The sequence below is a fragment of the Molossus molossus genome, unplaced genomic scaffold (genome assembly GCF_014108415.1).
Source record: "Molossus molossus isolate mMolMol1 unplaced genomic scaffold, mMolMol1.p scaffold_m16_p_1, whole genome shotgun sequence".
NCBI lineage: Eukaryota > Metazoa > Chordata > Mammalia > Chiroptera > Molossidae > Molossus > Molossus molossus.
The window spans coordinates 225,719,474-225,741,097 of NW_023425344.1; the positions used below are offsets into that span (position 1 = coordinate 225,719,474).

Genomic DNA, 21,624 nt, shown 5'->3' on the forward strand with positions numbered 1-21,624 from the left:
GAGGCTTAAGACCCTCATAAACCACCCACAATGAAAGCCCTATACAAAAGCAAAGAAAAATCTTGGGACGTGATCTTAAAAACAAAACCTTGTGAGAACAGCACAGGTCCTCGAGCACCGAAACCATTCAGTTTGTTGTCTGGGTGTAAAGCCTTGCACAGGTTCTTCGCCTGGGGAGACACACGCCCATTTTCCTTTGTTTTTCTACCCCTATTGTGGACATTTCTTTGTCACATTAACACTCCCTGTTTGTGACTAGGAAGAAAAGTCTCTCCATTTATGGGATCAACCTAAACCACGGGGGTATCTTCCTCCTCCTCGGTGTACCCAGTGTCTGCTATCTTTCATTATTCACTGGCTAACATTAATCAGGGTCCCGTAGGGTACAAATCTGTAAAAGGAAGCAGAAATACCATCCAGACAGTAAGTGATAAACGGATTCACCCACTCTAATGTGATTCCCTCTGGCCTTAGCTTCCTCCATGCCTCTGCTTTGCCTCCAGGAATAGAAAAACTTACCTGGGAAAGGCAGAAAACAAAAGCTTGCAGAATTACATTACAGAGGGTTAATCCATTTATCAGTTGCTATTTGGATTGTTTAATCAGTTTCTAAGTCATTGATTTTCATCTTCAAGGAGGCAGACAAATCTCTGCAAGAAAAATGTTGGCTGCTTGGGGGCGGACAGAGGAGCTGGCCACACCCTGTGGCCTGCTAAGTTTCCGTTTTCCTTCATCAGTCTCTGTATCGCAGACATCTGCATGTCATACCGAATGGTTTTGCAAATCTCCAAAAATCAGTACATCCACAAAAATTTTACTCTGTCTATAAAATTTTCATTGCCCAGATCCAGAAGGAAGCCTCTGTCTTCTCTCTCTCTTGACTGCCACCTTAGCCATGTTGAGAACTCTCTTAAGAAAGCCCAGGCTTGTCTACGAGGCAAATAAACTCAGGGTTTCCTCACTCAGAGACTCTCATGGAAATCAATCAAAAGGTGAACAGAAAGAAGTGGGTTATATGAAATTTAGGGGCTGAGTGTAAACCAAAGTTAAATTTCACGATTGGTATGAGCTAAATACAAAATGCAGATGCCAGTCACAACTTAGGTACCTTCATGCATGAAAAATCAATCAAATAATCTCAAGTGTTATCATTTCACTAAAACTCTCAGGAGGCCCCTGTCTCTCTCCTGTTCTCTTAGGGACTTTCTATAATGTCAGATTTTTCTCCCCTTTCACAAAATCTTGAAGCAACCAAAGAAGCTGGGTTTTCTCCAGCCCACTGCATCACTTGTGATTTACGAGGACGAAGTAGAATATAGAGTATAAGAACTCCCAGATAATTCTTTCGTTTTTTTACCACCAGCAGACCATTGGTAGAATGCCCCCATTGAATCAGGGACTCCAATACTGCAAGAAATGAAAAATTCAGAAATAATCTAGTAAGAGCAAAGAAGACAATGATGGAGAAATTGATCCTATATAAAAAAAGACCAAAGGAACAGAATTTAACAATTCATCTGATAAAGAAGTTTCTGGGGAGGCTGAAACAGAACAGGGTCCCCACATATACTTGTGTTGGTTATTGGCCATACAAAGTGCCAGGGCCAAAGGGGTGAAAACGTGCTATAATCTTTGTAGGCCTTGGTGTACGCAGTTGTGACATGCTGGTGGGGGGAGGGGGAATTCCGTTTCAGTAGTGTGATGACCCAGCATAGGAAGTAATGCTGAACAATTATACTTCATTTCCAGTAAAATCCTTTTTGCTTCAGTTCATACTCTCTTCTCATGACAGTGAGCTCAAAGCCTTCTTCCATCTTGGTAAATGGCATGAAATAGACTCATCCATAGCCTTTGCATCTGGTTCTCATACACTTTTTGGTATTTAAGATCAGTTTCAGGGTGAGAAATCTCCCATGGAGCTCTCCCAGTTCCCCAGCCAGAAATGACGGGTCAGGCTTTGGGGAGGGCACCCCACTGACCACACTTCTAAGGATGCTTCTTTGTTTATACATGGGTACACCTGCCTCACCTCCCCATAGTAAACGATCTACCCCTTCAGGTCAAGGACCATGTCTAACACATCTCTGGAACACCTGCGTGCCCCATGGACAGGAACTGGTTAACATCATGTGGGATGAAGGACTCAGAATGGCAGAGATGTAAGTAGGCAACACAGTGACACCACCTCGGGACTTCCTAGCAGGGATGGAGCACCATGTTTGCTTTCCCTGGGGCAGAGTTTTCTGTTGCTCTATCATTCACTGCCGGTTTATTTCCCTGGTCTTCAGAGAGCAGAGCTGGTCCATGTCCAGGGAGACTGGTCAGCCATCCAGCCTGGGGTCATGTCTAACTCCCAGAGTACACAAGATGGGTGGCTGCATGCCCTTTGCTGGGAGAACAACACGGTGCCCCACTATGGTAGGTGAAACACCATCTTACGCACAAACATGCAAGAAAAGTATATAAGACCATGTGCTCTGCTCTCTTTAGAAGGGGACAAAGGATGCGCCTACTTATTCTGCCTCCCTCTTCTTCAACTTTTCTCAAAAAGCGTCAAATGTTTATCACAAAGCACCCTGGCCAGTTTGGCTCAGCGGTTAGAGTGTCGGCCTGCGGTCCAGAAAGACCCGGGTTTGGTTCCCGCTAAGGGCCTGTACCTCAGTTGAAGTTTGTCCCCAGCCCTGGTTGGGTCGTGCGGGTGGCGACCACTCGATGTGTCCCTTTCACCTCGATGTTTCTCTCTCTCTCTCTCTCTCTCTCCCCCTCCCTCCCTCCCTCCTTCCCTCCCTCCCTCCCTCCTGCTCTATCTGAACAAAAAATGGAAAAATGTCCTCGGGTGAGGATGAAACAAAATGTTTATCACAAAGCAGTGATGAATCTTACACTGGATGCTTTACATCGTTATTCACTGATCCTCACCAATCACTCTGTGAAGTCAGGGTTATCTGGCAGAGGAGGTACCTGAAGAAGCCCAAAGCGGTCAAGGGGCTGGCTCCAGGAGGCACCGCCAGGTTAGCTGTGTCCTAACACTTCTCTGCTTCCTGGGAGTTCCAGAGGCAGACACTTTCTGGCCAAATTTCGCATGTGGAATATTTCACATATCTCTTAGTGAGCTTGATTCCCCTAACACGTTCTTTAGGAATCCCAAGCAATGAACACTGAGATCGGCCTGGTAACAGCAGAAATTCCCTAATGTCCCCATCACAGGGATCCATCCTGGGTGACCCTGCGTATTGTCATATACTCTGTGAAAAACAAAACAACAACTACAAAAACACACTTCTCAGAGAACTCAGGAAGGAATGTTTTTAAGTAAAGCTCACGCCATGGCTTTATTGGCCTATGGCCTGACCCAGTGTGAACAATTTCCTGGTACTGTATATGAGATCATTAGAAAAAGGATTTTACTATAAATAGGAAGCTTGCCCAGACCATGCAAGTGGGATTTAAATAGAGATTCTGCGTCTGCTTATGGGAAATTGAGTCCCACTTTATAGAAGGAGACGACAGTGAGGGCAAAGGCCCGAGTGGTATCTTGGTGGCAGCGCCCGCAATGATGGATTTGGTTTTCTGTTGATTAATGTTCATGGGCTGAGATCATGTAAGAGGTACAAGGAAGCTGCTGAGGAAATAAAGTGAGCCTTAGAGTTTAGGAATTTACCTGAGCAGATACTCTAAAAATCTCAAAGGGAAAAAAAAGAATGGAAATCAAGAACAAAGTTCATGAAGAAGGGGCGGGAGGATCAGAAGGTGGGGAGAGCATGTATATAAATCAAACCAAGAGAAAGGAAAAGGAAAGCCAAGCCCCAAATAGTCCCACCACCACACTCAGCAAAGGGCAAGCAGTCAGTCTGCGGGGTTTTCTACTTTAATCGGCCACATCGATGGCAAACAAGGCCCCGAATCTTCCATAAAACCACCACTCAAACAAGGCTGTCTTTCTGCCGTTGGTCTATCTCTGCTGCAATATGCTTGCCACCCTCAAAAAGAACAATGGCGGTTCCCTGGCCGGTCTGGCTCAGCGGTTAGAGTGCCGGCCTGTAGACCAATGAGTTGCGGGTTCGATTCCGGTCAAGGGCACGCACCTCAGTTGCAGTTCGTCCCAGCCCTAGTTGGGCCGTGCGGTAGGCAACCAGTTGATGTGTCTCTCTCACATCGATGTCTCTCTCTCAGTGGAAAAATATCCATAGGTAAGGATTAAAAAAGAAACAAATGGCAGGGACAGCCTGGCCACCAGCCACAGCCCCTCGCCTGGCTCCTCTAAGACCTCAGCACTGTCCCTAGTATCCTAGGGAAGCAGGAAGCCAGCCAGGATAGGCTCCTCCATGGCACAACCACAAAAGCATGACTTCACATCCTGAGCAGATGCTCAGACTGCCCGCCAGGGCCTGGTGTGTACAGACACGTGGCCATGCTCCGCGCCCGCCACTCAGCCCTAACCCACCCCAGTCCGGCAGCAGCTTCCCCAGGCCTGCTAGTTGACTGCACAGCCCTTGGGGAATCTGGGGGCAGTGAGAAGAGCCCTCCAGGAGATGTGCCTCTCCTCACCCCTCTCTCTTGTCCCCCCACCACCCTCCACCGCTGACAGTTCCCATCCCTCCATAGGTCTGACATGTTTCCATGGCAACTGGAATCCTGGGCTCCGGCAGCCTCTGGTCTTGCCACCTGTTATTACTTCATCTCTCAAGTGTAAAGCATCCTAGCCTGGTGCAGTTGGCTGTGCAGAGCGCAGCTTCACAGGACGGACGAAAGAAAAAGGGGCAGGAGAGAGGGAGAGGCAGCCCCAGGCTGGCCACACAGAACACACTGGACAGGCCAGGCTGGAGGAGGATGCTTTGGAGACTGGAGGGAGAGGAGAGGGGGTGTAAGCCAACGTGCATTCCCCCTTCAGAATCAGCGAGCAGGCCTCAGCTGGAGTCCACCGCCACATCCAGCTACCTTCTACCCAGCCTTTAATGAGGGCCGGGGGCGGGGGAGGGGGAGGCAGGAGAGGCTGGAGCAGAAGGCAGCTGGGAAGAGATGTGTGCTGGCCCGTGTGGCGTACAGCGAGAAGAGGGTTAAAGTGGCGAGATAAAGACTGAGAAAGGCTGGACCAGAGGGCAAACAGAGCCCCAGAGCCTGGATAAATGGCCTTAATTCTCATGCTCTTGCTCACCCCACTCCTTACGTGTTTACTCATATAAATTATCTCCAAGGCCTGACACCTTTTTTCATTGCTTCCCTAGAAGAGATGAAAAAATAAATCCCACAGATCCAAAGAATAAAAACGTTGGGACTCCATTCAGGCTGGTTCTTCTTGGCCACCTAATAGCATCCCGGGCCCTGCCCCGGGCTCTAGGAGGAAGACAAATGACGCCTTCCCCCCTGCACGGGGAAGGGCAGGGGCACCACGCACCACGTGACAGAGAACACGGTCCTCCTCGCGGGTCATTTCGCCCCGACACTGAAGCCAGTGGACGGAGGCTGAGGGTAAGGGGGGCCTAGTGAGACCAGGCCAGACACCACGAAGCCGGCCGCCCGGAGAAGGGGGGGCTGGGCTGTTTGAATGACTTCGAGTGTATGGATGGAGCGAGGTGGCCACACCCCGCGTTCTCAAGGACAACATGAGGCAGAGGAGCCAAATGCCACCAGGAAGCTGGCAGTGCAGGCAGTAAACAGGCAAAGGGGTGGCCCCAGGACCCGTGCTCCCAGAGGCCTTTGAGCCGGAAAGGGTGCCCCAGACTCGGGTTCTTTGAGGACACGCCTATTCAGAGGCAAGAGAACAACATGCTGGATGACGTCTTCGGGTCCCTTTCGGCCTGTTTGAGGATTATGAGAGGGTGAAAGAAGAGACAGAAAAGCGGAGTTGTCCAAACCCGGAGGACCGTGGTCTTTCATGGCTGCTGTCTGTCTGCACAGGTGTCCCCTCCCGTCAGCCGTGAGGGCAGGGCAGTGCCTTTCATGTCTGAATCCCCAGCACTGACAGAGCGGACAATAAATACTTAATGAAAGAATGGACACGTCTTCAGAGGCTTCTGAGGGAGGAAATCTGCCAGGCAATGAACTGAGTAGACGCAAAGTGGCCCCCAGTGCTGAGCGACCGTTCACAACAGGGACAGAAAGGGGAAGGGGGGCGTACGGGGACCAGAGCTGCAGTGAGGAAGCCGGCGGGCCTGCCCCCCGCAGGAGCCCTCCCCTTAGCATTTCTTAGGAAACCAGGCTGCGGAATTAAGAACCCCCAGAAGCCCCATTTCAGTGTCCTGCCAGGAGCCCTGCCCGAGCCGGTGAGAGGCCACATCTCACTGTTGCTGTGGTTTCAATGTGGCGCCGGCCGTCCCACCTTCCTTGCACCTGCCGTCTTTTCCTCCGTCCTCATGAAATACAAAGCTCGCGCTGTTAGTCACACACCTGGAGAATATTTACTCCTAAACACCGGGCTAGACAAACTGGAAACATGGCCGCTCGCATTGCTGCCTCCGCCTTGACGATGTATTTGGTCAGAGGTGCAATTTGCCAGGCGTTTGGCCACGTCGCCGGTTCTGGGGCTAGCCGGTCACATGACCGTCAGTAATGTCCTTTGTGCACCAGACTTGGGCCAGCAACACCAGGTCTGTCACTGAGGCTCCAGAAAAGCGAGAGAAAGACCAAGCAAAACTGACTCCTCTTCTCAGTGCTGATGAGGGGAAGCACAGGAGATATTTCCATTTCCCAGCAGAAGGTGACGTGGGTCATTCATGCCCTGGTGCAGCAACTTGTTATTGCCACCAAATGACTGGGCTGAGGGGGTGGTTTAATTTGAGAGCAGCTGAGCCAACGGGGCTCTGAAGGAAATGGCGCCATTCGCCTCAGAGCCGGCAGGACGCCTTGGTCCTGGTGCTTCAGCAAGATGGCTTTGCCTGTCTGCGCTGCCAGGACATTGCTGTGCTCTCAGAACTCAGCTAGTGCCTTCCTGCCTCGTGCGGCCTCGCCCCGCCCTCCTCGCCGCGTGTCCGCCCCATCGGGCCACAGCGGGCCAGCGTTTCCTGTGTCCTTCAGACTGGAAACAGTCCTCGGGGAAAGGATGAGCCTCGGGCCTCAGACCTGAGGATGAGGACAGAATCGAGGCGCCAGAGCTCAGGGCAGGCCCAGCCCAGGAATGAGGGCTCACACAGGGGACACCCAGAGAGCAAGCCTGGAAGTGGGTCTGAGAGCCTCGGAGACCGAAACCTCAGGGAAAGAATGAAAACCAAGACTAGCCGTTAGACGTCACAGTGCAGCCTGGCTCCTGGCCAGCTACCTGACTCGGTGCATCCGAAAGAAAGAATTACTGGGAAAGAGATTGAAGACCAGTCTTCAAAAGCTGATTTTGCTAAGGCAGTGGTCCACCTGGGAACTTATTACAAATGCAAATCCTAGGGCCCCACCACAGACCTCCTGGGGTGGGGTCCAGCAGACTGTTTGCACGAACCCTCCAAGGGATGTTGATGTGCCCCAGCCCGAGAGCCATGGCTCAGGAAACACGTGGGAGACATACACATTGCATCACATGTATTTCCTGTTCATGCTGTGCTTTATATGAATTGCTATTTAATCCTCACATAACCCTATGCGATAGATACATTAATGTTCTGCTTTTACATAGGTGCTACTTGAGGCACAAGGAAGCTTGTCTGCGGTCACTTGATACTGCCCTACCCTGTGCGCACACAACCACACACCTCAGGGAAGTCCAATCAGAGTGGCCGGCAGGCTTTGGAGGCCAGGGCTTCTCAAACTTGAGGGATCTTGTTAGAATTCAGGTTACGATTCAAACGTCTAGGGGTAGGGCTCTGGATTCCACATTTTGTATAAGGTCCCTGGCAGGGGAGTAACTGTCTGGATTTGGGTGGCGCTGAGGGGTTCCCAGGGCACAGGATTTTCCATCAAAAACTGGGAATGGTCTGAACAAACCTGGACAAGGCGGTCACCTGGGTCCCAGGTGATGCTGATGCTGCTGATTACACTTTGAGAAGGAAAAATGCAGGACTTCAAGGTGAGGCGTCTGAATTGTATTCAGGTGTGAAGAAAGTTGCGCGCAGGACATGGTATACAGTCGTCCCTGCCACTTAGCGCTTCGGCTTCTGCGGCTTCACTCTATCGCGGTTTTTTCAAATATATTCATTAAAAAGTTGATCGAGACAGTGAAAATGATACAGTGCGCGCTAAGTTGTATGAGTCAATTATACACTCCCGTATTACAATTAAAATTAAAATTACTATTCGTATGGACTGTAAGCCTATGTATTTGAGCACCCCAGGAATCCTTCAACGCTGGGTGCAACCGCTAGAGTCTGGAACGGATTAACCGCGATAAACGAGGGACGACTGTAATCTATTTTATCCTTTAAAAAGACCACTGACTACTCCATGGACAACAGACTATAAGCGGTAAGGAGAGAGGCTGAGACACCAATGAAGACACTGTAATGATCCGAGCAGGAGCTGGCAATAGCTGGAAGATGAGGAAAGGGACAAACCGGGGGTACACTTTGGAGGGGGGCTAGCATGGTGGTGAAAGAAACCAAGAGCCAAGGATGAAGGAATTCTATGATTATCGTTTTGGGCACAGTATTATTTTTTATTTTAAGAAACAAGGTCAAAACGAGATAAAAGAGCTAGGAAAAAGAGAGCGAATGAGACAAACATGCAGGAAAATTATTGAACGGTGATGTGTGATTCAAAAAAAATAAAATAAACTCATTTACAAATTAAAGTCTCAAGTAGAATTTGTAATAAGGGGATGGAGTCCATATAATATCACAAACAGCTAAAATTAGTTTTGAAGACGAAATGTACCTGCTTTGGGCTGAACTGTGTCTCCCCCAAAATGCATATGTTGAAGCCCTAACCCCAGGGGGATGGTACTGGAGATGGGGCCTCTGGGCGGTGATTAGGTTTAGATGGGTTGTGAGGAAGGGGCCCTCATGGTGGGATTCAGTGCCCTTATAAGAAGTGACACCAGAGGGCTGGCTTCTCTCTCTCCACCTACATGCATGCAGGAAAACAGCCATCTCCAGCCTAAGGAGAGAGTTCTCAACAGACACCAACCCTGCTGGCAGCTTCATCTGGGACCACCAGTCACCAGAACTGTGCACAGAGTCCTCTGTTCAAGCACCCAGTCTATGGCACTTTGTCGTGGAAGCCGGAGCTAGCTAAGACGGTGCCCATTACAACATTCATTTCTCTTGAAAAGCCACTTTGCAACATAGCAATTGGTCTACAGGTGACAGTTAAGAGTGACGGGTAGGACCAGGACAAAGATCCCAGGCTGAGACTGGGATCTACCACTTGAGGTTCTAATGTGCTGATATAATTGAATGGTGTTCGACGCAAGCACATTCGCATTTCAGCTTCCCATCTTGCTAACTGGGACTTGGGACAAATCACTCAACTTTTCTGAGCCTCATTTTCCTACCCTGTAAAATGAGAGTAATACGTGCCTCATGGGTTTGCAACCTTACATGAGTATAAATTGCCTGGTGCCTACTAAGTGTTCCCCCATTTCTTTGCCTCTTTCCTCTCCTAGACGCAAAGTGATTTTACTTCTGATGAGGCAGGAAGAGAAGTGACACGTGACTAGAGGATCCGCTTCGTGGCCTGGCACCATGCTCAGTCCCTGTGCCCTGGTGTGTCTTCTGGGGGCACAGCTCCTACCCTGTCTGCTATGAGGAACGACGAGATGAACGTGGCTCTCGGCTCAGTGGCCGACACAGTCCAACAATGTCAGCAAGTACAGCAATGCCATCATCACCTCCCGGGACATGGAACTCTGCAGTCCTGAACATTCTAGGTAATTAGGCCAAACATAAGAGAAATAAATAAGAGGCTCGCAGAAAGGCAGGTGGCGGGTGGATGCCCGGTCCTGGGGAAACAGGATGGTAAATACAGGGTGCTACACTGGGCTAGATTCGGCTCCACAGCTTCCTCTCGCCGGCCTTCAGGCATCCATCTTATTTCCCAGTTAAACCAGAAGTTCTCCTAAGGCTGAGACTACGTGTTCTACCTTCTGCAGGCCCAGTTCCACTGAGCCCCACAAGTGGGCACACGCACAGTAAGTTCTCAGTAAATGCACGTTTAACCTATCTGCATAGGAAGATTGGCGTCCCATATCTAAACTTCAGCAAAGGATGTGCCAGGGCCAGGTCAGACTCTGATATTTACGCCTGATGCCAGTGAGACCCCCATCGGCAGTTAGCATCCCAGTATCGCACAGTCGCAGACGGGCCCTGACTCAGATCAGCCATCTGTGGTCACAGACATGCTCTGTTGGGCCAAATGGCACAGAGATGGGCTATCAGCACTCACAATGTGCAGGCGAGGTGCCAAACGCCCACACCACTCCCTGAAGACTCGCAGCAACCCCACGAGGTCCAGTTTGATCATTCTCTCCGCTTTATGGATGTGGCAACAAAAAAGCAGAGGTGTGTAAATAACTAACCGAGCATGGCAGTCACGAGACCCACCCTGGCCTGGCCAATTCCACTGCCACTCTCTCAGCCACTGGGCCGTGTGGAGGACCCACAGGACGGGGAAATGAACTCCAAGTCTACTTTCAAGGCCAGAGCAACCCCTCAGCTTCTCCTTGGCTTTGCGATCTGTGAACTATTTAAACAAGGTCTCTGAAGAACACCTGTTGTTAGTTTCCAGCGTGCTCTTCAGGAAGCAGCAGCTCACTTTTCCAAACAGTCTCTCGTCTGAATTTCCTTCTCTCCCCCGGAACAAGCCTTGAATTTCCTGCACGAGGGTGGGTAAGTGGTGGGTTGTGTAAGCATTACTTATGGCTTTTAGGCACCTTTCAGAACGGTCCAAAATTCTTAAGCCTGTGTCAAAGGTAATTTTCACTGTCGCTCTTAAAGCTCTATTTGTTGCCCCGGGGCCACACATCAGAGGACAGAGGAGTCAGAAGACAACATCTGTTAGATCTTTCCTATCGGTGTGGCAATGACATCATATGCTGCTTTTAGATAATTTGCCCATTATCAGACTAATTTTCAGATTATCTAATCAACCAACATTACCCTTAATCAACTCGGCCTCCTCTTTCAGTTCTGCAGAGCACACATGCCCTCCAAAGGTGCCCGCGGGCCTTTCCCTCTCCTGACAGGCGGGCAGGGAAAGCCTATGTGCCCGGCACACCACCGTCCCATGGAAGACGAGACCTCCCAGCCCTAGGACCACCCGACTTCCGTTCCACGGACCTGAAAACAGGCTTGAAATAAATCACATAGACCCATATTCTTAAAAACCCTTTCCTCTTAGGAGCTCCAAGTATGTTATACAGAGCATTTCATTCTCATTTATGCTATGAAATAAAAGAGCTATAGCATTGCACAATTAATACTACACCAAACAGACTTCCTTATAAAGTGCTGGTCTTGTCCTCTAGTCACTGCTACCATGGCTCTCCATTCCCTACAGGGCGACGGCCACACACAGAAGACACTTCCACTGCGGCCCTGCCGACATTCCCAATGTCTCAGTGCTGTCAGATCCGACCGCCGCCAGCCGTCTGCGCACGCTGCTTCCCACCTCCCCGCCTTGGTGCAGCTCCTGCCCCGGGGAGGCCTCGTCTCCGAAAGGGTCCTCTGCCTTCCTCAAGGGCTGCCCTGAATGACACCTCCTCAGTGAAGCCTTTGCAAACCCCCATGCGGCTTCTTAAAACACAGGCTGCTGGTCCCCACCCTCAGTCTGTTTCAGTTCTGCTGGAGCCGAGAATCTGCATTTCCAGCCAATTCCCAGGTGATGCTGTGGCTACTCTGAGGGCACAGCTGCCCTGTGGAGTAGAAAGTGCGCTGTGCCCAGAGCCTGTGCTCCTTCACCACGCTGCACACACCCTGCCGCACTTTCCCCTCAGGGTGAGAGCTCAAGGACAGGGACAGGCAGCACGCAGGGCTCGGTCACTCAACTGAAGGACGGATGGGTGGGTGGGTGGGTGGATAAATGGATGGACAGTCAGACTGACAAATGAATGGATTAGACTGATTTACAAAGCTTTTCCATCCAGGTTCAGGAGCTCATAAATGCCTACCCCAGCCCCAAAATACCTTAAAAACATCATCTACAACAGATTCCTACTGTACAGAGAAGGTAAAAAGAAATTCAAGAAGAGTTTGACCTTGTGAGCCTGTGTCGAAGGAGTTCTGAGTTCTAATCTATGTTCTTTCTGCTCCCCTGGCCCATGGGGCTGTTTACCAAAGTGGCATTGAGAGAGTCAAAACAGGGTGCTTCCGAGGGCACTCTAGAACCCTAACCTGCCCGGGCACTCCCTCCCTTTACACACACACGCACACGCACGCGTGCGCACACACACGATGATTTCATTTATAGAAAGTAGATGAAGGTGGTGAGAGACATGGAGGAAGAAAGAAGAATCCAGCTTCACACAGGGAGGGAAGGGCAGCAGCTCCGTGGGGAAGGCCCCATCAGAAAAGCACTCGCTCCCAAGGGGAGTGTCTGAGCTCCAAGCAGCCCTGGGAGCCTGCCGCTGAGGTGGAGAGGCAAGGGACACAGGAAAGGGGACAAGCCTGCAGGAGGATGAGAAGCGTGAGCTCAGGGGAAATGAGAGACTAGGAGAGGACAAGTCCAGGGAACATCAGCTGGAGGGGCCGGAGGGCACCAGGAATGGCAGTCAACTGCTGAGCTGGCAGACCGGGCAGCGGGCTGGGGAAGGTCAGGGTCCAGCACGCCTCTGCCCTTCGGCGGTGGCAGGCGCAGGGATCAGCAAGGGCTTCGCTGGAGACACAGCTGGGGGAGACACGGCAAAGGCAGCGGGAGGACCAAAGTCACCGGGTCTCTGGCTGCAGGGGGTGCAGACGCAGCAGCCCGTGGCCCTAAAAACTCCTGAGTCTGTACGGAGGGCTGTTTCTCCAACAGGCCGAGCTCGCCAGCGGCTCAGAGGGAGCAGTCAGCATTCCCACTCCACTGGCGCCCAGAGTCCAGGCCATTTCCTGAGGGAACTGCAGACTGGCCTCAGGACGAAGCTGCCCGGCCTCCCTCCCCCGCTCCAGAAGCCCTGCCAAGGGAGGATCACAAAGCTGAGACCTCAGGATGCGGAGAGCTGTCACCTCCAATTCACCACACAGTCCCGGCGGCATTTGGGGGCAGGACGGATGGGAGCCCCCTACCCCCCGCACACAATGGGAGCAGTTAATGACTGGGTATTAATGACGCTGCAACCAGTGCTCCCGAGAAGATGGCTGGGGCTGCTCACCAGGGAATGCAGGGGACCCGAGCACACACTCAGCAGCAAGCAGAGGGGCGGCCTGCGTGCTGCAGAGAATCTGGGGACAGTTGCCGTCTCTCAGATTTGTCCAAAGAGGGAACAGATGGCTTCTACAGACACTGGAGGCCTTTCTGCTGCACCCTCCCCAGGAGCAAAATTGAGCTTAATCACAAAGGGGGCACTGCGAGTAGATGTCATTGAAAGGTTTTGTGAGGGTCTGGAACCTTCCTGGTGTGAGGCGCCCCGGAGGAACCCAGGTGCGGTTATTCCTCTCCACACAGTTTAGAACCTGTGATGGTCAGATGATCCTTCTGAAGAACCCAGTTCCTAGCCCTGCCCGTGTGGCTCATGGACTGAGAGGTCCCGGTTCGATTCCCGGTCAGGGCACACGCCCGGGTTGCGGGCTCGAACCCCTGAAGAACCAGCTCCTCATCAGCAAGGGGAGGAGAAGACGGGTAGAGGGGCAGGAGCGAGCGTGCTCACGAACACACCCACAGAGGGACGAGGGGATGAGATTCATCCAGAAGGAAGAAAGACACATCTGGCCTCAAGGTGAGGACACAGGAGGCACAAGACACTCACCCACGAGAGTGCTGAGGAAATCCTGGGGACAGAGAAAAGCAAGCAAGGGCCCATGCCGGATGGCAGCCGCCTGCCGGAGGAGGCCGCACCACAGAAGTCTGAGGAGGAGACTGTGTCGACCCGCTCAGGGCCTGCGGCAGACCTGAGAGGCCACAGGGCACCTTCCTCCGCTGTCGCCATTGCTGCACACGCACGGGAGGCACAGACGCAGAGAAGCATTCCGGACCCCACCGTGTGGGAAGAGCACCTATTCACGGGAACCAAACACCTGACATTTGAAAAGAGATGTCAAGGAGATAAGCCAGCCCTGGAGGAGTGAGAAATAATTCCAACCTAATAAATACTTTAGAGAGAGCAACCGTAGCCAATACAGACTTTCCCGACAGCAACCCAAATCACAGGAGATCACTCCCAGCCTCCTCCTGGAGAAGACAATAGCTACACCCGGGCCACTAAGATCAGGGAAGGGACGAGAGAAGAGACAGAGACATGCAAATAATGTCCTTTCTGAAAGACAAGGGTGAGGGGACCAAGGACACCTCGCCCCAGTGAGCAGACAGAGACCTCAGTGCTGCAGCTACTCAGCGGCTGGCGAGGAGAGTGGGCCGAGCTCGGGCTGACCCTGCCACCCGCTTTCCGAGCTCTGTCCCTAGGGCCACAGCAGGCAAGAACAGGGGTCTCTCACACAAAAGGCTTGACCCTGCAAAGTGAGTAAGAATTGAAGAAGTTGTTATGGGCTGAACTGTGTCCCCCACAAATTCATATGTTGAAACCAGTACCTCGGAATGTGGTTATATCTGGAGGTAGGGCCATTAAGGAGGTGGTTCAAGGAGAAAAGTTAAAATGAAACTGCTAGGAGGGCTCTAGTCAAACCTGACAGGTGTCTTTATAAGAACCGGACACTGGGACATACAGAGACAGCAGGGGTGCACATGCCCAGAGGGACGGCCTGTGAAGAAGCAACCGGACGCCAGCCACCCACAGGCCAAGGAGAGGCCCAGCAAACCCAGCCCTGCTGGCACACGGGCCTGGGGCTGCAGCCTCCGCCCGGAACTGGAAGAAAACAAACCCGGGTCCTCTGCGCCACCCCCGCTGCTATAGGTTGTTATAGCAGCCTGAGCATACTGAGAGGGAGGCAGTGTGACAAGGGAAAGGTGGGGTGGGGTAGGGAAAACCCACAGAAATCCAAAGAAAGGTTTTGGCCTTTCTTGTTAATTACTTCAACTATTTGGTGAAGGCAGCCAATCAACATCAACTGACTAAAATGTAGAAGAGACGCCCTCAAATCCTAGAGCCTGAATATTTTTAAAGGTCTGATCCCTTTAATTACATTGGATTATTCACTTTAAGACCACCTGTCAGCGAATCTTATAAAAAAAAACAAAAAAACAGAAAATGCACGGCATGTCCACAATTACTGTTCACCTGTGATCCTAGCGTGCCCCATATTTCAAAGTCAGTCCTGAAGACCCCATTCCCCCCACCCATTCTGAGTTTACTAAAGGCCCAGAAACCACAAGGAATGTCACAGAGGGAGTGAAAGGTGAAACCTCAGCCCTCTTTTACTCCCTCGTTCATTAACTAGAAACTGAGGAAAGAAAGAGCAGAAATGACAAACAAATCTTAGGGATCGTTTCGAGTCTCCGAGCCCAATATCCCAGTATCGAGTGCACGCAGATCACGCTGCTGACTGGTGCGCAAGCAGAGCGCATGGAGGCTGCAGCGCAGTATTTCTAAGGCAGGAGAGGCCTGTACCAAAATTGTAACCCCAAGGACAGCCAAGACAATAAATCAAGACTACTCTACGTCTCTTGGTGGCCAAGGAGACATCCGGAATATCTACGAATTGACACGCCCAAGGGACACGCCCGCTCACTCGGCAGCTATGAAGGGACCACCGGGAGCTGAGGAAAAGCCGAGCAGGCCTGCCCTTGACCATGGCCAGGAGCGGGTGCTTCCCTTCTGCCTGAACACTCACCGTCCTTCCTCGGGGCAGAGCTTGCAGTGCACCCCGGCCCAGCTCCTCGGAGCCTGGGACTCGGCTGACCCACGGGGGCAAGCCGGGGCTGGGTTGGAAGAACCAACTCACCACAGGATATTGAGACCAATCAGCGGTCACTACCAGATGATGCCACAGGTGATCAAAGGAATGCTCCACAGCCCTGCCCACCCGCTGCACAAGTGTCCCAACCCCATGACTGGGAACTCACGTCTGTGGTTCTCATTTCTGTGGTTGGGTGGGGACCGGGTCTCCTGGTCTTGGGCTTCATCCCCTTCCTCGCTGGCCAGGTGAGTATGAGCATAGTGGTAGCTGAGTCCTGGCCGGTTCTTGTAGCGCTTGCCACAGACTAGAGAGGAAAAGAGAAAAACGGAAAAACACAAATGTCAGCAACCTCTGTGGCCACTGCCATCATTCTCCATAACCACATGGGCCCGCATAAAGAAAATCCATAGGAGTGGAGACGGAAGCTGTGTCAGAGCACCATCATTTCCTCGCTGCAAGACCCTAGGCAAGTCACTTATCCTCTCTGTGCCTCAGTTCCTTCAGAGGAAAAACGTAATAATAGTACTTACCTATAGGGTTGTTGGTGATGAGGTAATCAACAGTGCCAGGACATGGGGATGGTGATGATTATTTTAAAATTTGAAGTGTGGCTGGAGTCTATCCAGTCCAACTCCCCATGGCACAGACAGCACGTGAGGCCCAGCAAGGCTAAGTGACTGGCCTGGGAACACACAGCTGGCTGTGGCAGAGCCACGAGAACCCAGGTCTCCTGGATTCCTATGCAGTACTTCACCCACCGTCCTGTGGTTGACTCCATGAAGTAGAAAAGCTTGATGCAGATAATGTTTTTGATGTATCACTCAGTGATTTCGTGTCATGAAATCACAGCCCACTTCCACCATGGAAACCACGAAACCAAGACATCCTTGGTAGATGTGGTAACTGAGAGTTTATGCCCTTGATGCCCCGGCAAGCAGATACCCAAAATCTTTAAAAATGTGTCACTGCAAACACTACCTTTCACATGGACATTGTTAGACAAAGACAATAAGCAACAGAAATATGGCCAAGAGAGGGGGCAGTTCTACGGGTTAGATGCACAGTACCTGGGAAGTCTGGCTAAATAGCTTAAGACCAGATCAGCATCCCTAACCTCCCCCAACAATGCCTCAGCCCCAGAAGGATGCCACTGCTGGTAGCAGAAGCCTCAAAGCTCTTCTGGTAAAAACCCGATGCCAGCCCTCACATCATGCCCCACCGCTCCCCAGCACAGCAGACCCCACCTGGTCTGTGGGAACATCTGAGGTCATAAGCTTTAAGAGACTGGGTTATAGTAGGGAGTTATAAATATTACATAAGGTACAGAGAGTACAGACTTCATCAGACCTGGGTTCAATCCTAGTTCTAGGTGCCCAAGTTGACCACCTCTGAGACCTCCATAGTACAGAGAAAAGCTGTCTTCAGCCATCTTACCCAATTCCTTGACTGTTTCTGGTAGGCTTTCTTTGCTTACTAGATTCTCTTGTTTTTTAGGTATTACAACCATTGGCCACAAAGAGATGTCATCTCTTCTTTCTCATATTTATACAAATATTTTATCTTCTTGGCTTAATTAGTTTGGAAGAATCACCAACACGATACTTAAAAATAGCAAAACGAAGATTTTCCTATTTTAATGATGTTGGATTTAATGTTTCACTTATTAGAATAAAATATGTGGCTAATTTTTAGTCTTTATCAAATTTAAGTAGTTCCTCTTATTCCTGCTTGAGAGTTTTATTATAGACTTATATTGACTGCTATATAATATATAGTAGATATATTATCTACTAATATATGACTCTTTCGTTTGTTGATAGTGAATTATGTTGATTTCCTAATGTTTCCTATTACTGAAGCATTCTTGATTCCAAGAATGTACTCCATTTGGTCAGAGTGTATTACCCATTCGATACACTGCTGCATTCTATTCGTTAATATTGCATTTTGCTGGATAAAAGACTTAAATGTGACTCGTGAATCCATAAAAATTCTAGAAGAAAATGTAGGCAACAAAATTTCAGATATCATACGCAGCAGAATTTTTACTGATACATCACCTACGGCAACAGAAACAAAGGAAAAAATGAACACATGGGACTACATCAAACTAAAAAGCTTCTGCACAGCAAAAGAAACAACCATCAAAATGGAAAGGCAACCCACCGTATGGTAGAACATCATTGCCAATGATACATCAGATAAGGGGTTAATTTCCAAAATATATAGAGTGCTCATACAACTCAACAAAAGGAAGACAAAGAACCCAATTAAAAAATGGGCAGAGGACCTAAATAGACACCTCTCCAAACAGGACATACAAATGGCCAAGACATATGAAGAAATGCTCAACATCACTAATCATCAGGGAGATGCAAATTAAAACAACAATGAGGTACCACCTCACACCTGTCAGAATGGCCGCCATCAACAAATCATCAAACGAGTGTTGGCGAGGGTGTGGAGAAAAGGGGACTCTAGTGCACTGCTGGTGGGAATGCAGACTGGTGCAGACACTATGGAAAACAATATGGTGTTACCTCAAAAAATTAAAAATTGAACTGCCATTTGACCCAGTGATCCCACTTCTAGGAATATACCCTAAGAAGCCTGAAACACCAATCAGAAAGAATATATGTACCCCCATGTTTGTAGCAGCACTATTTACAATAGCTAAGATCTGGAAACAGCCCAAGTGTCTATCAGTAGACGAATGGATAAAAAAGCAGTGGTACATATACACAATGGAGTACTATGCAGCTGTAAGAAAGAAAGATCTTTTATCCTTTGAGATGACATGGAGGGACCTGGAAAGTATTATCCTAAGTGAAACAAGCCAAGCAGAAAAAGACAAATACCACATGATCTCACTTATTTGTGGAATATAATGAACATAACAGTCTGAGGAAGAGAGTAGACCCAGGAACATGGAGGTAGGGTACAGACTGACAAACCTCAGAAGAGAGGGTGGTAGGGAGAGGGAAGAGATAAACCACAGAACTTATATGCATGTATGCATAACCAATGGACAAGGACAACAAAGCCGGGGACAGGGCAGGGGGGATGGGGAGGACGGTGTCAATGAGGTAAAAAAGGAGAAATATCTGTAACAAAAATAAAATTAAAAAGAAAAAAAGAAAAAAAACTATATATTGCATTTTGCATCTATGGCTATGTGGACTTCCAAATTGAGGAGTTTTACTGTGTGAAGTTAGACAAGACACACAATCTCTCTGTGCCTTCTTTCTTATCTGAAAATGATGACAATATTACCTACCTTGAAAGACAGTTAAAAGGATTATAAAGTTTTTGTAAGCTGCCTTACTTAGTACCCAGCACATAAAAGATGCACAATAAACGGCAGTGAGGGGTGAGAGACATCAGCTTGACCCGCCATGCCTGCAGTGCCGAACGCTCCTGAAGAGGGACTCTGACCCTTGCCTCTACTACAGAATCTGGCTGTTGGTTCAACTTTCTTAATAAGGTGAGAGTCTGAGATTGAATCTGGTGACCTAGTGACTATAAATTGAAGTCCTTCAATTGGCTACTTACATTATCTCCCTCTCCCTGCTGTAAATATTGCAAAAAATAATAATAACAGTTAAATGATACTACACATCTCAATTCCATCGGACTCAGGAAACAGGGCCTAAAGAGGCCCCCCAGGGCACACTCTGGGCCTGCTTGTGGCTTTTTCTATTTAACCTTTTAAATGAAATGAAGTCAATAAACAGCAAATTATGGGGTAATTAGATATAAATCCATTTCATCACCAGTATATTGTTGGTAAGGAATAAATGTTTATTAAAAATAAGAATGATAAGCCCTAGCTGGTTTTGCTCAGCGGTTAGAGCATTGGCCTGTGGTCCAGAGAGACCCAGGTTTGGTTCCTGCTAAGGGCACGTACCTCGGTTGCAGTTTGTCCCCGGCCCTGGCTGGGTCGTGCGGTTGGCAGTAACTCTAAGTGTCTCTCTCTCTCTCTCTTTCTCCCTCCCACTCTATCTGAACAAAAAATGAAACAAAAACGTCCTCGGGTGAGCATTTCATTTGTGCCATTTTGTTATATCAATTACCGCTGTCTTCCTCAATCTCAGAATTTCAGGATCTCAATAATCATTTGGTCTAGTTATTTATCAAACTGTTTTATTCCCATGAATACTCTAGAATTCTGTCCTGGAACAAGTCCACTGATGGGGAACTCACTACCCATCCACACAGGTATTTCTTTGGACTCCTTGAATTACAGTTATGTCTACACTAGAGAGCCTCGCTTAAGGACAATTTCACATTGATTTCATCTTCATAGCAATAATTCCACCTCACAGATTGCCATGCACACCTTACCCCTTCAAAACATATTCAGTAAATAGCTGATCAATGAACACAGAAACACTCTGTGGAAAAGCCTGAGATGGGGAGGAAGTAAATGTGTAGAATCTGATCTAACTATCCACAGTAATTTCATACAAATAGTCCTTGAAGCTTATAAATCCAAACTCAAGCAAAAGGCTTCCCATATCTCTTTCCCCACCACCACAGAGCAATTCCTTTTAGAACAAAGCCTTTTGCTAGAGATTCTCAGAGTAGTCCCCAGACCAGTGCCATCAACGTCCCCTGGGGAACTTGTAAGAAATGAAATTATCGGGCTCCATCTCAGAACCACTGACCCAGTAAGACTTGGGGTGGAGCCCGGCAATCTGTATTTTAACAAGCCCTCGAGGTGATTCTGATGCATGCTAACGTTTAACTCTATGCTAGAAGACTGATATATTTAGGTTGGACTCTGCCTGCCCTGCATGCTCCTGCCCTTCTGAATGGATGGCAGTGGCAGGCGAGGTTCAGTAAGAGGCAGCCCTGAGACCTGTGTTCAACTATTTGAAGAAAATGATCCAGGCCGCACATGGAGGTCCAGGAAGCAAGACCATTTTACCACGGTCCCTTTATAGAGCTCTCGGGATAGAGCTTCATTTCTCCCCCACCTGAGAATACCATACCATTCCTTCATCACCAGGTCTTCAAAAACACATTTATTAACCACCTAACGTGTCCAGCCCTGTGGCACCCGAAAACAATAGATAAATGAGCCCCACTCCCCGCCCTCAAGGGGCTCGCAGTCTAGCAGAGGGAGCCTCCCCAGCAAGTAAGGAGGAAGGTGGGACAAATGCACCAGAGTGACCACGTGCCCTGCAAAGAAGGGCCAGCACACGGGCTTGAGGGTGTGGGGACAGCTTCCCAGAGCTGGGATGAGCTGGTGAGACGAGCAGGTAGACAGAGGAGGCAAGGGCATTCTGTCACCAAAAAACAGCACCTTTGGAGAAGGGCAGCAAATTCAGTAGAGCTGTGTGAAGGGGCACGAGACTGAGATGAGGGAGACTAAAGGAGGGGAAGCCGGGCAGGACTCCATCCTGACGATGTGGGGTCAGGGGAGGCCTGTATGCCAAGAACCAGCTTAATCAGATTTACATGTTAAAAACTCCACTACGGTGCACAAGATGTATTTGAAGATGACAAGAGGCTATTTTAATTTTCTGGTTATTCCCTGAATCAAAGATACTTATTTATTCTTTTGCCGAACACAGTAACCGATTTCCATCTACAATTATTTTTTAAGATAAGAAACAAGTCAACTGAAGTACCAGCAGCGGCCTTGAGCTATGGAATGCTGTTACACCTTGACACCCGGCTGAGAAACACCTGGGCACGGAGCGGGGCCACAGCGCATGGTCCCACTGAGTGGCCTTCCCCAGGAGGCTCTGCGGCGCCTCCCACGCCACTGGTA

General features: G+C 49.5%; 1 protein-coding gene across 10 annotated transcripts in view; it reads right to left on the minus strand.

The window, feature by feature from the left end:
• The window catches only part of DPF3 (double PHD fingers 3), a 256,139-nt gene that overhangs the window by 55,606 nt on the left and 178,909 nt on the right, over positions 1–21,624 (minus strand). For all 10 annotated transcript variants that reach the window (XM_036267829.1, XM_036267819.1, XM_036267810.1 and 7 more), the window contains one exon: positions 16,012–16,149. In XM_036267829.1, the coding sequence (XP_036123722.1) occupies positions 16,012–16,149 (138 nt within the window). The remainder of the gene's footprint in view (positions 1–16,011; positions 16,150–21,624) is intronic.